This window comes from Mastomys coucha, unplaced genomic scaffold (assembly GCF_008632895.1).
Source record: "Mastomys coucha isolate ucsf_1 unplaced genomic scaffold, UCSF_Mcou_1 pScaffold15, whole genome shotgun sequence".
In the NCBI taxonomy this organism is placed as follows: Eukaryota; Metazoa; Chordata; class Mammalia; order Rodentia; family Muridae; genus Mastomys; species Mastomys coucha.
Genome location: NW_022196897.1, coordinates 52,955,577 through 52,979,106, shown reverse-complemented (window position 1 = coordinate 52,979,106; position 23,530 = coordinate 52,955,577). Strand labels below are relative to the sequence as shown.

At 40.2% G+C, this 23,530-nt stretch overlaps 1 protein-coding gene across 3 annotated transcripts in view; it reads left to right on the top strand.

The window, feature by feature from the left end:
- Nucleotides 1-23,055, top strand: part of Ttc21b (tetratricopeptide repeat domain 21B) — a 74,781-nt gene extending 51,726 nt beyond the window's left edge. For 2 of the 3 annotated variants that reach the window (XM_031370482.1, XM_031370483.1), the window contains 7 exons: nucleotides 7,154-7,304; nucleotides 7,456-7,617; nucleotides 10,453-10,648; nucleotides 16,173-16,397; nucleotides 19,323-19,443; nucleotides 21,282-21,349; nucleotides 22,539-23,055. In XM_031370482.1, coding sequence (XP_031226342.1) covers nucleotides 7,154-7,304; nucleotides 7,456-7,617; nucleotides 10,453-10,648; nucleotides 16,173-16,397; nucleotides 19,323-19,443; nucleotides 21,282-21,349; nucleotides 22,539-22,616 — 1,001 coding nt within the window. In that variant the 3' untranslated portion in view covers nucleotides 22,617-23,055. Of the gene's footprint in view, nucleotides 1-7,153; nucleotides 7,305-7,455; nucleotides 7,618-10,261; nucleotides 10,413-10,452; nucleotides 10,649-16,172; nucleotides 16,398-19,322; nucleotides 19,444-21,281; nucleotides 21,350-22,538 lie in introns of those variants that run through there. The other variant, XM_031370484.1, reaches the window with a different exon arrangement.
- Nucleotides 23,056-23,530: the final 475 nt, after the last annotated feature.

Below are 23,530 nucleotides of genomic sequence, written 5' to 3'. Positions count from 1 at the left end.
TCTATTGATCTCTTGGTGAACTGTGAGCACAGCCTGGATGGGCTGGCTTGCAATCCCCTGTGTTACTTCAGTGACTTCAGCACTCCAACTGTCTCCTTGGAGCTCTAGCACCACTGCCACTCCCCTTCCCCTCACCCAAATCCTTACACACCAGATTGAGAGAGTCCCCATTCCCAGTCCCCAACACCCCACTCCAACCTCATCCTTCCTGTGTATGATTTCACTTGCCACTGGCTTTTTGCTCTGTGCACTGCATTGCCACCAGAGGGGTTTTTTCTCTCTGGTGTCATGTCTCCTGATCAGCACACAGCCCTGCAGTGATAACTCACAGGCACAAATTCCATCATTCTTCTACTCAGTTTGCCCAGACCATCATTGTTTGCCTTCCTTTCGATTTCCCATTTCAAACTCGCTTTTTATTCCACCTCACTGTTCCTGTTTCTTATGGAGGAATCATCTAATCTTTCTTTCTATGTATTCTTTAAAGTACAGAGTTCTTCCCTCATGGGTAGGTGTAAGATGCTCTTGGTCACATTGCCCTCACACATTAGAGTTTCTGGTAGAGAAGCCCTCTTGTGTCTCATGGGTTTCTTCTCACCTCAGTTTCCATTACTCAGCAGCTGCATTTCTTGCAAACACTGATTGTTAAGTGAGTTAGTCCACTTGCTGCTTTGGATCATTTGTATACAAGTATGTCTTTTTCTTTTCTACAAGTATATGTTAATTGTGTGACATAGGTTTCATTATAACATTTTTATATGTCTACAATGAGAATTCATCATACTCATTTCTATTACCCTCTTCCATCCCTCCCATCACCCTAATACCCTTCCTCTCTCAAACAGCACCGTTTTTACTTTCATGGTTTTTAAAACATGTGCTTTGATGCTTGTGTGTGTTAGAAAGATGGGGAACAGTGGGGAAGGGCGTGTTGTGGATACCAGAGGACAACTTTGAGCATGAGTCTCAAAGTCTCAATAAGATGCCCATCTCTGTAGAGACACAGTGTTTCACTGGGCAGGAACTCATGGGTCAGGCTAGACTGACAGGCTGGTAAGGCCTGGGGATCTTCCTGTCTGTCTCCCTGGCACCGAGCTATGGGCTTATGCCATCACTTCTTACATTTTCACAGAGGTCTTAGAGATGTGAGGTAACACTCTGTACCCTACTTATGTGTCTTTATTTAAATGTATTCATAATTTCAATGTAAGGGCATTGTGTTTCAGCAGTACTGAAAGACATGAACCCATACCCCCAAGGCTTTGTGCACTTTTTTTCCAATCTTGCCTGAAACATATTTTGTCTTCCTTCTTTCTTACTATGTATTCTAAAATATATTACCCTTGATGGTGCACTGAGTACCTTGCATTCTGTTTGGCCCAGGACTTCTAGGGTCCTAGATCCAGAATGGTCCATGCTAAAGAAAATTCCAGGTGAAAGTGGGACAACCTGATCACCCTAACCCATATATCACGCTGTCAATAAATAGTTCTTTGTTACTTAAGAGTATTTGCTAATACATACATGGATATATACTATCTCTATATCTGTCTTCTCTGTTACTGTGTACTTTTCAAGGCCAGGAATAGCATGCTCCTTTTAAATCCCTGATAGACACGGACCAGTCACATAGTGCAGAATAATCAATGATTATTGATTGAATAGATCTATGGGTGACAGGATGGGAGTAGACCGGGAGCAGAGTTCTCTTCTGGCTGCTCATATCTTTCTACTCAGATAGCAGTGAGGTTTTCAGGTGAGAACAGGAAATGAGAAAGGGTACTGGAAATTTGAAAAAGGAGAAAAAAATTACAAAGAAAATTTGAATGAGTGAATTCATTAGAGAATACATTGGTTGTATCATTCATCCTGTAATCAATGAAAGGATTGCTGTCAGTTTTTTTATTGCTATAGTTTAGTTAAAATTTTTGTTCCCATGACCCTTTTTCCTCACAATGTATGCTTTATTCCTGATAGGACTTTACCTGCTTATCTACCAATTTATTTTGTGCGATTTCTTCTAAAACTTACCCATGCACAGTGATTTAATGTGTGCATTGTTGATCATGTGCCACAGACCACCCCAGCCGGGTATGGGGGTCCCTGGAATGAGGGTCCTCGAAGGTAGGTGGGTAAGGATTTGGCAGTGACAAACAGAAGCAAACACAGAGGCGGTTTGAATCTGAGAGTATTTTGCAACTGTCAAGCAGGGGATTTTATACATTAAAAAAAAAATTACAACTCTTAGAAACTATACCCAGTGAAACAATCACAAATACCAACAAAAATCATTTGGTACAGTAAATCACAAAAATCATCCAAGCATTGCAATTCTGAAAGTATGTACTCAGTGAATCACAAACAGAACAGGTAACATCATTATTAATATAAATCGTCAAAATGTAGCAATTCTAAAAGGATCTATTCAGTGGGGCATCATCCAAGGCTAGTGGAATATTTCCAAGAGCAGGTTAATAAATCTCTATGGTCAGTGCTCTTAACTGCTGAGCTAACTCTCCAGCCCCATATGGTCAATTATTATCTAACATCTTAATGCCTGATCTTTTTTATAAATCTTCAATGTGTAAATTTAAACTATTTTAATCCTTTCCAATTAAAGCTTTCTTTACCATATACCAAAGGCCACCTCCGATGACACACATACAGCCATATGAAATTTTATTGTTGGAAAGTTTTTATCTATCATAATACTATTACATAATTTTGTAAGTGATTTAAAAAGTAAAGCATTGGTTTCCCCAGAGATAAGGTCATGTTAGTGACCCCATCTCAAGGGACGGTTTCTTACCCATTATTCTCGCTTAAGATCTTGGCCTAGGCTACCAAGAACATGTAAATAAGAAAAGGAATAGGAGAAAACCAAACAGATAGATTGCCATGAGAACTACAGCTCAATATTTTGCTCTGGCCAAGAGTTCCACAACCAGCTCCAGGAGACTTCCTTCTTTTGAAGTCTACCACCTCAGTCTGTGGAACTTCTTACACAGATTCTACTAGGGTTGGTGTGGCAATCGTGTCCAGTAGCATAACTTAAATTGTGTCTCTACCTAGCTTATTTTAGAAATACATTACGGGGCGGGTGAGATGGCTCAGCCGGTAAGAGCACTGACTGCTGTTCTGAAGGTCCTGAGTTCAAATCCCAGCAACCACATGGTGGCTCACAACCATCCGTAATGAGTTCTGACGCCCTCTTCTGGTGTGTCCGAGGTCAGCTACAGTGTATTTATGTATAATAATAAATAAATCTTTAAAAAAGAAAGAAATACATTAGTTAAGAGCTGGAGCAATGATGTAGTTGTTAAGGACATTTGGTTCCTAGAAACCCAGGTCACATAGCTAACCACCTAAAGTCCAGTTCCAGGAAATCGAATGCTTCTGTCCTGGAAGACACCTGCCTCGTGTACACACACACACACACACACACACACACACACACACACACACACACCAATTAAAAATCTTTAAGAAGTATACTGTCCAATTTTATTTGTACTTGAAAGTGCTAGTTATATCTACTCTCAACATATTGTACCTTGTCTCAAATTTTTCCAATCATGTTGAGTGTTCTTTTTTTTTTTTAATTAATTAACAAGTACCCTAGTTCTGTCTGCTTGGTTGCTAAATAGCACAGTCAGTCTGTCATCTTCTTCTGACCCACTGCCACAGTTAATACCCTTGTTACCTCACCAGTGCTTCCAGCCCTGGGCACTTGCTGGAGGTCATGTCATCAGATCAGTATTCAAACCTATAAGCTATCCCTTTGCTCAAAGTAGGCTCATGCTTGAGAGTAAAGCCTAACATTATAGCGTGATTTTAATAATGCCATGGCCTGGGTTAGCCTTCTGCTTCTATCTTCATTCCTCTTCCTGTTCTTCGATAGCATCGAGGTTGCCATGCTCCCCAGGCTGCACCCTACTTGGTTGTGTGCATGCTATCAGCTACCTCAAATGCCTTTGTCAGCCTGGCAGTGTCTGGTCCCCATCCCTGGTGCTGCTCAAAGGTCAGCTCTTTGAGGAAAGCACTTCTGGCCTCTCTGGAGCTTTGTCTTTCTGAAGCCCTGGACTCCTGGACTCTGCATCTCCCATGCAACCCTTGGGCAGAAACAAAGGGGAAAGCCAAGTGTAATCTGGATTGGTCATCACTCCTGTACCTGTGTGGCTAATGGTCTTTGCTTTTTATTGGTAAATGTACCCATATTAGAAATATGTGTTGTTATATCTGTCCATCAAAAAAAACTGTACCAGCTATTTTTACCACATGATATATTGCCATTTTCAAAAATGAAACACTTCATTCTCTAAATGTCATGGCTAATGAAAAGACAATGTAGTTTAGTCTCTCTGTGATCATTATTGCCTTGAACTAATGATGAATACATTTCATCAGTACTAGATGGAATTTTTCAAGAAACTGATTTGTGGTGTTCAATATAGATATTTGCAAAATACACCTCACATATATTTGCAATAACATACAAAAATTTTGGCCAGAAACTTTAACATTAAGTCCTTACTTAGTTCAGCTCTACTATTAACCTCTTTGGCTTTATGGTGGTGTATGCAGCCTACTATTCAAAGACTTAATTGTGTAGATGCAGCTAATCATACTGCGAGTTTATAAATCGCTTTCATACCTTCATTTGATTTCATTGAAGGGTCGGGGAACTACCCATATGTCTATCACAGATGACAGATAAATGTGATATATGTACATCTAAAACATTAATGACTTGAAAATATAAGCAAACGTTTAACATGACGACAGGATGAACTCTGAAGATCATGCTAGACCACATAAGCCAGACGCACGGCCAAATGCTGCGGGCTAGCCCGTCAACCACCTGGTCTCACTAAGACTCATAGAAGCAAAAAGCAAAATGGAAAGTGGTGGAAGGGACTGAGGGGCAGAGTTACACTTCAGAAAGGTTACATAAGCTCTGTGATGGATGGAGAGCCACGGCTTACACAGCCATGTGAGCACACCTAATGCCACTGAACTGTATCCTTAGAGATGATTGATATTCCATACACTTTTTACATACAGATAGTGTACTTGTCTTCACAATGGTAAAAGTCAAGGCCAATTTTGAATTCCCTTTCCTGGTTCCTTTTCTTTGTAGTGATACTAAAAGGCAGAATAAACAAAATATACAGACTCAAAATTAGGTTTAGAGAGGGCAAAGGATTTGGTTGTTTTCACATAATGTAACTGAATAGAAGCAAACCTTCCAAAGTTCTTTTCCTAATTTTTTATTCTGATAAATTATGTAACATAAAAATTACTATATTACCCATCTCTAAGGATACAGTTCAGTGGCATTAGGTATGCTCACATGGCTGTGTAAGCCGTGGCTCTCCATCCATTACAGAGCTTATGTAACCTTTCTGAAGTGTAACTCTGCCCCTCAGTCCCTTCCACCTCTTTCCATTTTGCTTTCTGCCTCTATGAGTCTTAGCGAGACCAGGTGGCTGATGGGCTATTCCGCAGCATTTGGCCGTGCGTCTGGCTTATGTGGTCTAGCATGGTCTTCAGAGTTCATCCTGTTGTCATGTTAAACGTTTGCTTATATTTTCAAGTCATTAATGTTTTAGATGTACATATATCACATTTAGCTGTCATCTGTGATAGACATATGGGTAGTTCCCCACCCCATCCTGATTATTGTGGAGAACACTACTATGAATATGTGCACAGACATCTGCTTGAGGCCTTCTCCGTTACTCTAGGCATGGCCTCATAAGTGTACTGATATATCATGTAATACAGTGCCTTCATTTTTAATCAAGAATAATTTGTTCTGAAATTAGGGCTATGTTTGATTGCTCATGAAGATACTTTAATCCTATAAATTCACACTAAGTCCTCAGCATTGTATGTGTAAGAATTTTAACAAATTCTCTTGAGTTCTATGATACTGAAACACAAGAGCCCTAAGACCTAAAAACAAACCCCCAGAGAAATTAACTATTCATGTGATAGTGTGTTAGGCAGCTGTTAAAATCAAAGCATTGAAGGCCACTTAATAACAATTAAATATTTATTGTTTAATGTTGAATCAAATCCCAAGTGTCGGCCAAATTTCATTTACAAGTAGTTGGCTATTAGTCATGCATATGTGACTTTATTCATCTCTTGAATGGGTCATTTTTTTCTTCTCCACACATGATTCTGTATATTTTTCTTCTTCTTTTGGTGTTCATGAGTCACTGTTAAAATCATGCTTGAATCCAAGTACACTGCTAATAAGGGAGAACTAGAAGGAACTTAGAAGAAAGTTACAGTGGAACCAGAGAACTGAATGCATTAGTATCTGTAGGAAAACGATGAAAGAAGATTAAAACCCTGAGACTAATGTGGTAAGGCTGCCATATGATCAGCTGAGTCTAGCCATTAGCATTCACATATGTTAAATAAACTCTGGGATAAAACTTGTGATTGCTTACCTCAGTCACTGTCCAGCACTTCCGTTGCCATCCTTCCATCTGTGTAAGCAGAAAAGTGTCTCAGGAACAGCTGTCAATCAATCTTCTTGAATTTTAGAGTCTAGGTGCCTTAGACGAAAAGCATTTCTAGAAGGTTTGGCTCTAGTAAAAATGAAAAGTCATCAAAAATGACCCTATTCTAGGCACGCCTGTGTTGCTGCGCCTTCTCCCACAGTAGCTGGCCCAGTGATGCAGGTGTCATTTCGCAGATGATTCAGACTCTACAGTTCATTAGGAATGAATTTCACATGAAATAGTCCCTTGATTTTTATCTATTTCATTTAGTAAACTGTACATTAATAAAGAAGAATAATAATCATCAGAACAAATGTCTTTTTTTATTAGATATTTTCTTTATTTACATGTAAATTTCTCCTTTCCCAGTTTCCCCTCCAAAAAACAAACAAACAAACAAAAACAACAAGAACAAACCCCTGTTGCCTCCCCCCTCCCCATGCCTGCCACCCAGCCCTCTCCCACTTCTTGGCCCTGGCATTCCCCTACACTGGGGCACAGAACCTTCACAGGGTCGAGGTCCTCTCCTCCTATTGATGATCGAATTTGCAATCCTCTACTATAGGGGTCTGATTGTTCTGGCAGAACAAATGTCTTAACATGTGATCTATACCTGAATTATTGCTTATTTCTAGATAATTTTATGACTTTGTCTCGTTTGATTGATCTCCTGAGAAGATGTGGGAAACTTGACGATGTTCCGAGATTTTTCTCGATGGCTGAGAAACACAACTCCAGAACAAAATTGGAGCCAGGATTTCAGTACTGTAAAGGATTACATTTTTGGTAAATCTATTGGCAAATAAATCCTACATTATAATGATTTTCTCCCCTTGTTATGCAGAAAGTAAAAAAGGCTTATCATATTTAAAAACTGCACTTTGAAGTGTTTTAATTGCTTTGTAATTAGTGATTGAAATTTTTTTCAATCAATAAGGTATACTGGAGAACCAAATGATGCCCTTCGACATTTTAACAAAGCTCGGAAAGATAGTGACTGGGGTCAAAATGCACTTTATAATATGATAGAAATCTGCTTGAATCCAGACAATGAAACTATTGGAGGTGAAGTGTTTGAAAACCTGAATGGAGACCTAGGGTGAGTAGCACTTTACACAGTCCTTTTGGAACCGTTTTTAAAACATACATCAGGAAAAATAAGCAGGAAAGCACAAGAAAGTCACTTTCTAGCATAATACTGAGGAAAAGATGGATTGAATATGTGTATGAATATGTATTTATGCTATATATATATAGAGAGAGAGAGACTATGATTCTTCATCTCAGTGTGCTTGTTTGAATACTAGTAGCTTCCATGGACTCATAGATTTGAATCTTTGCTCCCCAGTTGGTAGAACTGTTTGGGAAGGATTATGAGGTATGACCTTGCTGGAGGATGTATGTCACTCAGGGCGAGCTTTGAAGTTTCAAAAGGCTTGAGAGAGTCCCAGAGGTCTCTCTGCCCTGTGGTTGTGAAACAAGATGTGAGTGAGGTCTCAGCTTTCCTTAACTGTGTCATTGCAGACTTTAACACTCTGAAAAACATAAGCCAAATTAAACAATTCATTTTTTTAAGTTGTGTTGGCCTTGGTGTTTTATCACAACAGTGAAAAATAACTAAAACAATTAGACATGAAATGTTTTCCATTTCCTCAATCATAATAAATGGATTACAAAGACATTCCCCTAATTACTCTGTCAAAAGTAAAATAAATTACATAGAATCTGAAAACCATAATACAAACTATCCACATAATAGTAGCAATGCCTCAGATTGAGTGCTTGTCCCACAAGTATGAGTACTTGAGTTCAAGTCTCTGAGCCTACATAAATGGTCTGTGGGCTTGGTGGCTGCTCTGTCATTCAGTGGCCAAAGATGAGATCTGCAGAGCAAGGCATCTTGGTAGACAGCTGTATAGGCAAATTCGGGGATGAGAGACCCTACCTTAATAAATGTAGTAGAGTGATTGAACAACGTTCCTTATGTCAGCCTTGGGCTTCCACATGAGCACATGCACAACCACACACACTGCAAAATCACACATGCAAGCTGTACACATACACACATGCACAAACAACCACGCACAGCAAAACCAAAATGAAGAAAAGGATAAGAGTACCAACCTAGAACATAGTAGCTTCATGCCAGCCCCATGCTCTATTCTTTCTATATACTCTCACTGATTTTCTGCAACAGCATTGTGAAGTAAGCTCGGAGTCCCTTATCTGCGGCAATGACCAGATAGAACAAGGCATAGACAGAGTGCTAGCAGGCCCCGCAGTATTGCGGTGTTCACTGTGGGTTACAGTAGGAAAATGGTGGCATCCCCTCAAGCTGTGTCTGTTCCTCTCCCAGAAGTGAGGACACATCAAGATGCAAAGAGTGGGTAACAGGCAGTGGCATGTAAGACTATCTGAGGCCATTCAGTTACCACACTACAAATAGTGATCTGAAAAGGCAGCTCATGTTCAGTGCTGCACAAAACACTGCACAGAGGGCACAGGCATGTGGTGCATAGCTTCAGCGGATGACGCAAGGAGTGGAGGGACATTAGAACAAGGAAGGACAAACCTCAAGATTGGATTACAGAGACCAGTGAAACTTAAGTAGAGAAATGAATGACCTGTGTGTTTTAGGAAGGTTAAGATAGTATGCTATTGTATACCTGTGAACGCCTCAACTAAACAGTTGAAAATACAAACTAGAACTCTGAGGAGGAGTCGCTAGTATGCGTAGAGATTTGGGAGACACCTGAAAGAGTTGGATCTGTGTGAAGGGCCTCTTTGCAAGTTGTTATGTGTAACCACAGGAAACAGACTAGAATTTGGGCATACTAAAGCTAGAGGTCTCAAGGTCAAAAATGAAAATCAAATTGTACAATCATGGAAGCCAAAGCATACAGACAAATGGTGTCTAACAAGCACCAGCTACCTTTCAGCAGAGAATACGGCAAGAGCAAAAGGTGTTTTCAGTAAGATTAAGATCACTAGGGCCTGTGGCAGATGACCCAGTGCTTAAGAGGAGAGGACCTGAGATTAGCACCTAAGTTGGTTGGCACACAACTGTCTATAACTCTAGCTCCATGGGGCATCTATCACCTCTGGACTATATTAATACACACACACATGCACACACACACCTCATATACATTAAAAGAAATAATTGTTTAAGAAAAAGTTTCAAGCATAAGGAAGGGTGAATGGTTTTATTGTGCATGAGTAACTGAGTGTGCATCTGTGTGTGTGTGCATGTATGAGTGTGTTTGTGTGTGTCTGTAATTTGCTATCAAATATTTGAATTGTTACTATGCCTGAAATTTGCTACCTTATAGCACATGTAGTTTCCTTTCTAAGTGTCTGGTGTAACACGATAAAGAAAAGAGGTTTTGTATGTTTGATAAACTTAGACTCAAATGGAAGTTTTCTATTTGTGATCTTTAAGAAAGTATTCTACCTTCTGACTCTCAGTCTTACCAAAGTAGAAGGTACATTCAGCATATGCAGAAGAAACATGGACAGGAGATCATGCAGCATCTGGCCCTTTTCTTCTCTCTTCTCAACTCTTATAGAACACTATTGGACAGTATCATGATTGTCCTTAGAATTTTTCTTCTTTTTTGTGGAGCTAGGGACTGAACCCCGGATATCACCTATACTAGGCTATGAACAGTCTGTTTTTATTCTGGTTAGATATTAGCTAACATTAACATGTTCACCATGTAGCGATATTGTCTATTTTTCAGTTTAAAGTGACTTGGGATTTAATGGTGTCTTACTGAGGACATACTGATTGTGGCTAAAATTCACTTATACCACACCCTTGGTATTAGAGGAGTAAGAACAATGATCTTCACCAGGAAGTCTTTAACGGAGGATAAAAAGGAGCTGGTGCCTTGAGGAACAGACACATGCGATTTATCCTTCCTGTCCGCAGCACTTCCCCTGAGAAGCAGGAGTCTGTGCAGTTAGCAGTGAGGACAGCAGAAAAGCTCCTTAAGGAACTGAAGCCTCAGACCGTGCAGGGCTGCCTACAACTCCGCATCATGGAAAACTGCTGCTTGATGGCCACCAAGCAGAAGTCCAGCGTGGAACAGGCACTGAACACCTTCACCGAGATAGCAGCCTCTGAGGTCAGTGGTTTTCCTTTTCAGCTTTGTCTGCTTCATCCTCGTAAGACCAAGTGCTGTTTTGAGTAACTGATTGGTTTCTGAACATGACCTAATAGCTCACTTAGTAAAAAAGTAGATATATACTTTAGTATAACCTTATATGGTGGGCCATCCATTTTGGTGTGTTATTGTGTGTTACTCTCTGAGAGAACATGGAATTAGTCTACAGAAAAGAAATTCTGAAGAGCACAAGATAATTCTGAAGAGAAGAGCTTTGTGTTCTGGAGGGTTTTCATACTGGAGGTGTGGAGGAGGCTGACTCACTGAAGGAAGGCCTGGCTGCCTGCATGGCTCTCCTTCTCACCCAAGTGTGCTCAGCATTTCTTCAGCCCAAGAACTACATGGGATCAGGACTGGCAGTGTGTAATTCAGACCTGCAAACGATCATTCCTCTTTAGCAACACTGAAATAACCTCCTGTCATTTTTTATTGTGGTTATTTCTTTTTCCTTTTCTGCTCTACTCAAATCTAGTCCCTCCCTGAGTGTTCAGTTAGGCCTTCCTGTACACAGTACTACTAAAAAGAGGTAGTCTCAGTTAGTAATACCTACTTCTAAGTGCCATCACTGATCTGACTGCCCTTCTACTTACTGAGCCATGCTCAGGTCACTGAAAACTCACAATTATGCACCTCTCAAAGGATAGTAAAAGTGTTTCTATTTGTTTGGCTTGGAGGTAACGGTGGTAGATAGGCTACCAGGCCCTCTAGCCATGCTACCATTTCCCACTCTTCAGGACCCTAAGGAAGAGTAAATGTCAGGAATTTGTGTAGCGCTGCCTTAAATGGCAGCTTCAGCTCAGTGTAACTTCAGCCCACTATGGGACAAAACAGCAAGCTAGCCTCAAGACAAGGCAGAGAAAGCCCTTCTGCAAACACTAAGAGGGTGTTCTTAAAGCATTGCCTCATACCCTGTAAGATGGAATGGGGACAAAGGGAGATATGCCCTGCAGGATTGCTACAGTTCCCTTCTCAGAGAAAGAATGTGATATTGTTAAGGGCATGTCTGGCTCAAAACTCAGGAAAAGACATTTATCAAAACTCTGTTAAATGAAGAACTGATTTGTATAGATTTTCTCATGAAAAATAAATTACAAAATATTAAAATAGTAAAGAACTCCTGTAATGTGATGTTAAACGATTCACTCAATAAAGGGAAAGAATTATCCTTTGGTAACATAAGACATTCAATGAAGCAAATCACAGGGTTCTTTAGTAAATTTGTGTATTGTAGGTTAGAAATGTTGCTACAGATTTTATAAGAATTTCAGAACATTACTCTTAGGAGGATGTTAAGTTTATTGTCCCCATTCTAAAGATGAGCAGTCCAACTTCAGAGTCAGCCCCTGCTCTTGCTGTTAGGAGCCCCCCATGAAGACCCAGCTTCACAACTATTACATACATGTAGAGGGCCTATATCTGTCCCATGCATGCTCTCTGGTTGGTGGTTCAGTCTCTGGGAGCCCCTGTGGGCCCAGGTTAGTTGATTCTGAAGGTTTTTATTTGGTGTCCTTGACTCCTCTGACTCTCTGAGGATCCTTCCTCCCGCTCCTCTACAGGATTCCCCAAGCTCCACTTAAAGTTTGGCTGAGGGTCTCTGCATCAGTTTCCATCAGCTGCTGGGTGAAGTCTCTCTAAAGACAGTTAGGCTCCTGTCTGCAGGTAGAGCAGAGTCTCATTCACAGTGTCAGGCATGGGCTCCTTCCCATGGCATGGGTCTCAAATTGGGCCAGTCATTGGTTAGACCTTCCCTCAGCCTCTGCTCCATCTTTTATTCTTGCACATCTTGTAGTCAGGACAAATTTGGGGTCTAGGATTTTATGGCTCTGTTGGTGTTCCAGACGCTCCATTGGAAGTCCTGCCTGGTTATAGGAGGTAGCTATTTCAGGCTCCATAATCCCCCATTGCTTTAGCTAGGGTCACCCTCACAGATTCCTGGAAGTTTCCATTGTGCTAGATTTCTAGATGCCCCCACCTATTCCATTTTTTTCACTCAGTACTCTCTCCTTCAGTCCTCCCCCACTCTGATACCTCCTGTTCTCATGCCCAACCCTCCCCTACCCAGTCCCCTCTCTCCACCAACCGTTTCCACTTCTCAGTGTCTCCCTTAGGCCCTCCTTGTTACTAAGCCTCTTTGATTCTGTGTGCATATATATATATGCCTGCTTTAGTCTCCCAATATACATATTGTTTCCGGGGTGTGCTTTTTAAAAAGAAAAATGAAAATGGGAGTCCCCTGAATTGGCATTCTGTAACAGATTGATGTCAGCTGCTGAAAGAAGGGAAATGGGGTGTTCGTGTAAATCTTAAAAAAATTTTAAAAGTACAATTTGCAGTTAGGTGTCACAGCCACCAACTGCTGTGAGGTGGTATTGTATCATATAGTTAGGAATTATAGCCAGAAAATCCATTATTCCTACTGTAATGTTTAAAAGAAATAAAAGCTAGATCCAGTTAAGAGTATTGCAGCTCATTCCTAGAAAGCTTAGCAAGGTTTTCCGTGGAGATGCTTCTCTGTGCTGCTCAGGTAACACCCTCAACCTGTTCACTAACCATGTCAGCCTAGTGATGACGATGGGTGAGCTACAGTTCAGGAACGCTGTGTTCGTGTTGCTTCTTTTTCCACTTAACTCTTAGACTGAATATATTTAATACGATGAATATTCATTAAGCAGCCAGCATCTATTCGGTATAGAGGGAATCAGTAAATAATGCATCCTTCTCTTCACATTTCTCATAATTTTAAGAAAAATGTAGTAAGTGTACTGAATAAAATAGTTACTAAATCAAAGAAAATGCTTTATATTCTCCCCTGGACTTGCAAAGGAAAGTACTATAGGCAATGCTCTAAACCATAGACTCAGACTCAGCGTGGCCAGTGAAGTGCCCTGATAACCCCTGCATGTGAGTGGAGCCAGGTGAAACAGGGCAGCACAGGCCTAGTAGACCTACCATGCACTGCTTCCCCCATGCCTCCCAGTCACATTCCCCTGAGTGAAGGAGACTCTGAGGAGACTGGGAGATTCTTGAAAAGAAGCTAGGATTCTAGGTACAGGTGTGACTCAAGATCTAAGGAAATTTGCATTTTTTACAAACAGAAGTGGGCAAAGTGTCTCAGAGGGTGAAAGGGAAAAATACAAATCCATAAAGGCAGAGAAAGATGTCTACTAGAAAACACTGTGTCACCCGGGACTCTGCAGCAGGTCATGGAGGAGACTGTGCATGCTGCACTAGGCCTGTGCTTCTATCCCACTTAATCTTCTGGCACCACTTGAACCATGCACAGAGATTAGAAGGGCCCTTTATTGGCCACACCTGAGACATGTCCTCTCTGGTGACTGAGAGTAAAAGAACTGCGCATCATAGGCTGTTGCAAAAATGTGCAAAGTCCACCTTGAAGCTCATGACGGCCTGATTGATGGTCTAGTGCTGAGATTCAGACTCTGTTCTCGGATTCAGAACATTTTCACCTCTGGAGATTAGGGAGATAGCTCTGTTGGTAAAGTGCTTGAAAAACAAGCATGAGCTCAGATTCTCCAGTACTCAACGTAAAAAGTCAGAAGCAGAGATGCTCTTGGGAGGCTAAAGCAGGCAGATCCCTGGAGTTATTGACCAGCCAGTCTTAGCCAAATTATTGCACTCCATGATCTGTTAGTGACCCTGACTCAGAAAATAAGATTTGGAAACTGACTGAGAAAGAAACCTGGCATTAGCCTTTGAATTCCATTCACACAGACAGATAGACAGACCTACACAGAGACAGACAGACACAAACACATGTGTGCGCACACATGAAAATGTTCACTTAGCAGTATCCAACCTATGAAGAGCTGGTTCAGACTGCAGGCTGTAAAATCAAAGACTTATTTTAACTCCCCCATATGGACATCTTTGTTCATGTGAATATGCAGGACTCATCCCTTCTGAGATCCTTTTAGGACCAGTTGGCAGATACATGAAAGGCCACCATGATATGCCATCCCATATCACAGTGGGTGCCCTGTGAGTAGGTTAAGGTTTCATAATTTATCACAGCCCAGTTATCTCTTCAGAAATGACTACAACTTGATTGGATTTGGTAATCAAATGAAACTCCCTTGCTATTCCTCCTTATTTGGGTGAACAAACTATATTTTGAAAATAAAATGAGAGTCCAGGTTGAAACACACTTTTAATCCCAGCATTAGGGAGACAAAGGCAGGTGGATGTCTGAGCTCAAGGCCAGCCTGGTCTGCATAGTGAGTTCCAGGACAGCCAGGACTATGTAGAGACCTTGTCTCAAAAAAAAGAAGAGGAGGAGGAGGAGGAGGAGGAGGAGGAGGAGGGGGAGGAGGGGGAAGAGGGGGAGGAGGGGGAGGAGGGGAGAGGGAAGAAAGAAAGAAACAAAGAAACAAAGAAACAAAGAAATAAGAAGAAGGAGAAGAGGGAGAATAGGCAGAGAGGAAAAGAGAGAAAGGGAAGGAAAGAAGAAAAGAAAAGGAGAAAAAAAAGCAAAGAAAATTAGAGACAAGAAAGTACTATCTCCCTCTTATTGCATTAGCCTCCAGTGCTTTCCCGTCTTCCAACTTCCAACTGAGCTCAGGCTTGAGCCTAAACAGATGACTGTTTCATACTCCTTTCTGGATATTTGCCATTATTTGCTCAAATCTGTAGCCATAAAGACAACCAGTGTTATAGCCACAACATTGCAATTTCTTACCATACTTTTGATTCAAGACTTAGAAATCTTCCTCCGGAAACTGTCCTAATCCCTCTGCCAAGCTTAGTCAGGGACTAGCACACTGTTGCTTAGGTCTGTTCTCTGGTAGGTTCTCATGGCCTCCATTGTATGCCAGTTCTGACTAGCCTCTTAGCTTTACAGACGACAGACTTTTGGGGGCTTTTACTCTGTCTAAAGGTATATTGTACTATATAGACCCTATCAGGAGACTGAAGACTGCATCTCAAAGTCTTCAAACCATGAGTCTATTGCATGGACTATGCAAGTGAGTTAAGACATACCCTATTTATGACATTTCATTGGCCAAACTACACTGGGAAAAGAGGTTTTGTTTCTTTCATTTGCTTGTTTGTTTGTTTTTAGTGAAAGTGGGGGAAGATAGCAGTAAGGTGAATTAGGAAGTGAATGTGTTACTCACATTTAACAGGTGAAAAGAACCACAGAAGCAAAACTGTAGTCTAAAAGAGAAACAGCTCAGAAAGCATTACAGTGAAGTCAGATATCTGTTATGTACAAAACCACACCAGCCAGTCAGTCCCATAACAGATGAAGTCTGTCTGATGGTTGGGCCTATGCTTTAGTATCTGCATAGTTTGTGAATTTGTTTTGGCCACGTGTTTACTGATTTCCTTATCTTGGCTTAAGATAACTTGCTGTTAAACAGTAATAGTCACATTTACCCAGCACCGAGTCAGAGAGAAGGCACAGGTGAGCATTTGCTGCTTCCCTGCGATGCAGCTTGTGGTCTAACGTTTCATTTTCTCACAGAAGGATCATATCCCAGCTCTCCTGGGAATGGCAACGGCTTATATGATCTTGAAACAGACTCCAAAAGCCAGGAACCAGCTGAAGCGGATTGCAAAAATGACTTGGAATCCTATTGAAGCCGAGGATCTGGAGAAGAGCTGGCTGCTGCTTGCTGATATTTATATTCAGTCAGCAAAATATGACATGGCAGAAGAATTACTAAAACGGTGTCTGTGCCATAACCGGGTAGGTGCCTGGGAAACTGTAGTTAACTGTGTGGCGTAAGCTTCCCATAGGAGAGCAGTGGGTCCGCATCTAATGGTTCTCTTTGGGTCTTGAATTTTAAATGCTTAAAATTATAATCAGGAAATGAATACTAATGATAAAAAGAAGAAGCTGTGTTCCCTTGAAGGAAGTGGGAAGATAGATTTATGCAACTTCAAGTTTCAGATGGCGATGCCCTGCTTACAGGAAGTGCTTTCAGAATGTCAAGCATTCTCCATGATTACCCATCTCATCCTAGAACTAATGAAAATTGCAGAGTATTAATTGTGGTCGTCTGTCCCTCCCTTTAAGAAGTGTTCTTGATGAACTTACTGCAGCTGCATGCCATTTCCACATTATTAGACCAGTACACATAATATATATGGGGGCTTCTAATTCAATGTAATGAAAGTGCTTATCTTTAGGTAAAAATAGAAAATCTTCAAGTGTGTACAGTGTAAACCCTATTTACTTATGTTGTTTAGACACGTAATGAAGATAATGTATTATGAATTTTTTTAAATATAGGTGTAAGTTAGTGTTTGCTGAGAAATAATTACATTTGACTTAGAAAGTTGAGTCTATTTGTATTCACAGATTCATATCAATTAGCTAAAAATACTAATCACAGTAAATCCGTTTTTTATTCTCTTTAAGCAAATTATACTATAACATGGATCATTTACTTCTTAAGGAGCAATTATGATTACCTAGTAGTATTAAGATAATCTTAGGAATTAAAAGCCTAGATTGTATGTCCATTATCAATTGGTAGACAGCTTTAAATGACCAGTTTCATCAATTTTAACCTAAATTGGCCTTGAATACAAAATACCTATTGATAAGCTTTAAAATCTAAACTACTGTGTCGTTGAACACTATATGCCTAGTCTGAGATTAATCAACCTTCAATAGGAGTCAAGGCCTTGACACAGATAGAATCCCAGCTGTCATTAACACTGACTACAAAGCAACACCTTGTGACATTAAACTTGGTTGCTCCTTCAGAGCCTTCATTCAGCCCTGTTGCTTTGGCGTTCTATTTGAAAGAATAAGGCTCAGGAATCAAAGTTTAGGAACCTGGAATTATATAATTTTAGGAGGAAAATCACTGATATTTGGACCAAGAAAGCATAAAACGACACTAGAGCATCTTGCCATACCAGATGGCAAAAAAGCTATCAAATACAGTAAGAGTCATGCCAGGCACTCTGGAGCTGCGTGGAAGACAGTCCAACAGCCAGAGTTGGGACACCAAGTACCAAAAGGAATGAGAACTGCAATAGATTAAAACACATCCAATATGTTAAACACATGACTACATAAAAACACAAGAAAGAAAATAGAACTAGTCAACTGCAGTATGCTAATAAACTGACTGTTTCTGTCAGACAATGGGGAAGAATTCAACATTTTTCCTGGGTCTTCTGTATCAACTATACTTGTAAGTAGCCAATTATTTGATAAGACATCTCAATGTATAGATTTTTCAAAATAATAATCAATGATAACTATTACTGTGTTTCAATATTGATGAGTTTATGAATGGGCAGAATATAACAAAAGGCAGAGAATCAAACATGCTGTGCTGTGTGATAGAAGAACACAATGTGTGACAGAGACAGAGCTTGATGAGAAGAAAACACAATAATCATGGTGAATACAACAGTGTACTTTCAATCAAGTGAAATGAAAAAAGTAGTATCAAAACATTAAGACTCTACTGTGCTGAGCTAAGGGATATGGGGGTGGGGACTTTCCCAGAGTCACATTTTTATCTGTGTCTTAATGGAAAGTGGTTTTAGTGAAAATACTTACTGATGAAATTTCTTAGAATAAGGAAAAATGTTACAATAAATACTGTTGGTATATAGAGGAAATATTCAGACTGAGCCCCTAAAACAGTGGTTTCAACCTGTGGGTCATGCCCCTTTCACAGGGGTCGTCTAAGTCCATGCTGAATATCAGGTATTTGTATCACGATTCAGAGCAATAACAAAATTACAGTCAGAAAATAGTAACAAAAATAATTTTATGGTCCGGGGTCATCGCAACATGAGGAACTGTATTAAAGGGTCACAGCATTAGGAAGGTTGAGAACCAGTGCAAAAAGCAGGAAACATCAATAATATTGGTCTGTATTATAGAAAACCCACAAAAATGCAGCCAACGAAATCTGTGTAGAGAGAAATACTGTTGTAATGATTCTTTATACTTTTTCAATCGTGATAATAGAGACAGAAGAGAAATTCTCCAGATCAAAACAGACTCGAACTACTTCAAACCATCCACAATCTGTGACATGGATTGGATTCTCAGTGTAAAATTTTCTTTAAAAATAAATTATATTTCAACCATTTTAAATATGACAGTTTCTGAATATATGGGTGAATAAGAAGTTGGTATATTCTATGAGCCATGAGTTTGGGTTATACTCAAGGAAGTCTTTATCTTTTAGAATAGCATTCTAGCATATATATGGTTAAAATTATGCAGTATCTGGGTTATCTTTCTTGGTAGTATGGAAGTGTAAATGTGAGACAGGAGCTGAATCAATAGTTAATTTTTGAAAGAAAGTTATGAGTTCCTTATACTCCTAAGTCTAAATATGTGTTTAAATTAGTCACAATAAACTGGGTACCTGTCTCTGCGTAAAATACCCATACTATTGTATGTATTCCTGGCACTATAAAAGGAATGCTCCTTCTGAGAGGTTTGGGCTGGCTCTTGGCATCAAAATAATTCACTGTGTCCTTTCCATACTTTGGTGATACACTCAAGTTGGAAAGCTGTTCCTTTATATACCATTGAGATGAGTTAATATGACTGCTATGCATGTTATACCCATCCCATAAAATTTTATTGGTATGGAGCTTAATCTGTTTATATCTTCCATTTTCCTCTCAGTCTTGCTGCAAAGCTTATGAATATATGGGGTACATTATGGAGAAAGAGCAAGCATATACAGATGCGGCCTTCAACTATGAGATGGCATGGAAACATAGCAACCAGACAAATCCTGCAGTGGGTGAGTTCAGGAAACTGGGCCCATTGTCTTCACAAGAAATAGTATATCATTTGTAAGTTTCTCTGAGATGCACTTTTAGGACAATACATACTACAACCCAACCTCTATTGTCAATGCTTTATCCCCATAGTGAGTTATTACCCAATTACTATGTTCGTTCTACCTTTTTTCTCCTTCCTTCACCCTTCTGTTTAACGCTCAAGTACAGTTTTGGGGGTGTTACCTTTCTCCTGAGCCTCTAGAAACATGATGAGTTGTGTGTAGACTCTTGTTTGGGGAATATTAGTCTCCAGTGTGTGAGCAGTTGAGTGGCATCTGTAGTGAGCTCAGTGACTAACCTCAGCCTCCTCCCGATGGGGCTCCTCCCACTGAGCTGAGTCTGAGTCATTGAAGGCATCTAGATCGGTTCTGTGATGCAATCTAGACTCCCTTCCCTCTCACAGAGGATGGCCCTTCAGTGGCAACTTCCTCCTGAGGTGACTCTCAAGTACTTCCCGTGCTGCTCCCTCAGAGAGCTGTCATCTTTCCCTGCTTGACACCACTAACCATGGTTCAGCAACTCTCCCTTTAACCAAGGGTGAGATTTTTTTACAGTTGAGGTAGAGATTCAGAGTTTCTGTGGCCACAAAGCATGAGCAATGACTTTGCTTGCTCTATTCTTTCTGAACTGTCTTACTGCATGTGAGTATGTTTGTAAGCATGGCTTGGCTCACCGTGAGGATAAAGGTGTTGGTGTTTTTATTAGATTAGGTGACTTCAAGCTGCTAACTTAACCTAAGATGGCAGCAGTCTTTACCGGCTGCATCACAGTGGTCGCAGTGTTTGGCTACCGTCACAGTCCTCCTCACCCTCAGTGCCATCTGGCCAGCTGGCCCCTCACTTGTGTTTCTTTAGGATCTGTTAAATTGCTAGATCGGGCAAAGTACAGGAACTAATGATTTTTGATGAATGTTCACTTATATATTCATATTATACGTCATATAAGATAGAGTCACCTTATAAAATGGAAATGTATTAAGTACCCAGAAAATAAAAATAATTTTGATAATTTATTCCTTCGGAGTACTATGTTTCAAAGTTATTTATATGCTCTGTTCCTGAGAAAGCTGCAGAAAACACAGAGACTCCAACTCACCAGCTTTTCCCTTATATTATTATAGTTTATGAGTGATCTTGGCAGCTCTCCCAGAGTTCCTTTCCTAGGTGTTCCTCTGACATTTTCAATTATTTAGCTTGCCCCTGAAGATTGTCACCATATCCACTACTGCAGTCTGGCTGGCCAAATTAACATTATACTTTCATTTGTCAAGAGACCCTCAAAATCCACGCACTGTTTCCACAGAATTCCGAATCGGGTGCTGTCACTGCAAATGCCCCCCCAAATAGCTATGCTAGCAATATAAATATAATTCACATATAATATTTATAGTAATATTCCTCGTATAAATATACATAAGAACACATTTCAAGTGAAAAACACATTTTAAAATAGGAGACCACTAGGAACCAAGAGCCTATGAGGAGAGGAGCCCCTGTCACCTACACTCCGGTTACATGGGCCATCACTAAGCATCTAGATTCACTTCCACTTGTCTGGTGATGAGACTTGACCTTTTCACACTTGGGTAGCAGCAAAGCTCCCATCCAGCAGCTACTCACTGGGGTCCTTTTTTCCATCTCTGTTCCTTCTGTTCGCTCATGTTCATTTCACTTTGCATTCTCTGGCCATGTCTCTTTTCTCTGTATTACTTTAACCAACAGTCTCCCTTAGGACTTCTCAACAAAAGAGGAAGGAAAAAAAAACACCACTGTATCAGATTGTTTTTTTGTCTTAACAGGATATAAATTGGCATTTAATTACTTAAAAGCAAAACGATATGTGGATGCAATTGACGTATGTCACCAGGTAAATGCTTAAGTTACAATTCCTTACAATAGTACAGAGGGAGGCTGGAAAGATGGCTCAGCATTAAAAGGCTAATGCTCATAACCAAAAGTACAGATGCACAATTCCTTTTACTCTCAAATGTCATTGAATAGAAAGAAGTACAAGATGTGGTCGTTTAGCTACATAAATAAATTGTTGAGAAATTATTAATGTTCTGATAAAATTTAAAAATATGTTTATTTAAAGCAAGGATATGTTTATATTTGGGGTTCAGATAGTAAAATATTTGTCAGTTTAAAGACATAGGCTAGTAGGGAAAACTTATTAAGCAAAACCCAGTTTGGAAGGTATTTGAAGGCCTGGAGAGATGGCTCCACAGTCAGGAGCCCCCGCTGCTCTTGCAGAGGATTCAGGTTTAGTTGCCAACACCAGTGCACAACTCTGAACCATCTGTAACTCCAGCTCCAGGGCCTCCACTATCATTCTCTGGCCTCTGCAGGCACCAGGGACGCATTTGAAGAAATATTGATTTCCCAGGTCATTGTATTAAGTGGAACTTTTTGTGATTACATCTAAATCTACTTATTGAAGAATTTTTAATTTATAAATTATAGCTAAGAATGCTCCATAATTTAGAAAGTATTTTGCATTTCATCCCACTAAAACCCTATAATTAAAATGATATCTTCAACATCCTTCCAGCTTTAGAATTTCCGTAGCTCTTTGTGTCTGCAGTGTCCCAGTGGTACTCTATGCGAGGAGGGCCATACCGGTTTCCACAGCTCTTACTTAAGATAGTTATGTCCCAATATTATTGTGGTAAACACCTGGCTAAGGGATTACTGGAAATCGGAATGTTCCAAAATCAGTCTAGATAAATCTGATGCATGCTCTCGGTTAGTATCACTCTCCCAGAGGGTATTAGACAAGACAAGAAGCTAAGTTACAGAAGTATTATAAGTTGTCCTCTAAGCCATCTGTTAAGGAAACTGTATGAGATGTTTCCGTACGTGGTTCCACATTCTTCGGCTCTTATCTGTTAATCTCAATGAGTCACCACTCACGCGGTGATTATCACCTTTGAAGAGTGTGACAGTTACAGTGTTAATTCAGTGAACTCTTGGCCACAATGCCCAGTTAGACGCAGAGTCATAGCTCCCTTATTCTCAACAGTTCGTTCCAAGTTAGTTTGGTTTTGTTTCTCCAGGTTCTTGAAGCACATCCAACTTACCCCAAAATCAGAAAGGATATTCTTGATAAGGCACGTGCATCTTTAAGACCTTGAAAATGATTGTTTTTACTGAAGCATTGGGCAAGAGATGACAGGAATCCCTCAGCTTTCATAGCCTTTGCAGTTCACACGGGCTCCAGCTGACGGTGTGACAGAACTGTGTCCTGCCTTCTCCAGCAGAGGCTGCTGCTGTCCATGGACAACACCGGGCTGTGGTATTCCTGGTGGAGTGGCTGGATGAGAGCTCATCTTTCTCCCTTCCATTAGGAACAAACAGTAGTTCTGTGATAAAGCCTAACTCATTTCTACAGAGGATATTTTTGTTAAAGTCTAGGTGATATATCTTTTCTGGAGTATTAAATTTTCCAACAATCCTATTTAAACTGTATTGTTATCTGTTAATTTTTTATTATACTTTGGTATAATCTCATGTAATTTATAAAAACAGAATAAGTATTTTAAATATATATTTTAATAAAGATTTTTGTGAATATCCAGTTTATATTTTTTCAGAACTCAAAAGATACAGGGCAGTCTGCAGTGTTATATAATAATATTGAAGGAAATGACATTTATTAGAAAAATCTTTCCTGGAAAAGTATAGAAGTATATGGTTGCCTCTCTTTGTTATGTGCATGCCTCCTACTCTGAAAGCACGTGTGATCTTAAGAAATGGTCATTTCTCAAGCCAGTTTAAATAGGTAAACCCTCACAGCAATATTTACCCAGAAGCCATGAGAGTGAGCTCAGTGCGTCCCAGACAGTGGTCTGGTGAAGAAGGGTGAAAATTGCTTTTGGTCATTAGAGACTTACAAAGCCTAGGATGGGGAGGTTAGCAGGGGTGGGGGTGGGGTGGAGGGCGGGTGCCCTGGCAAATAGCACTCTTTGATAGCTGGCCTCAGCTATTTTACACCAAATTACCCTAATCTTAACAACCTTGGTCCTTAGCATTCTTCTCGATCTCTTAT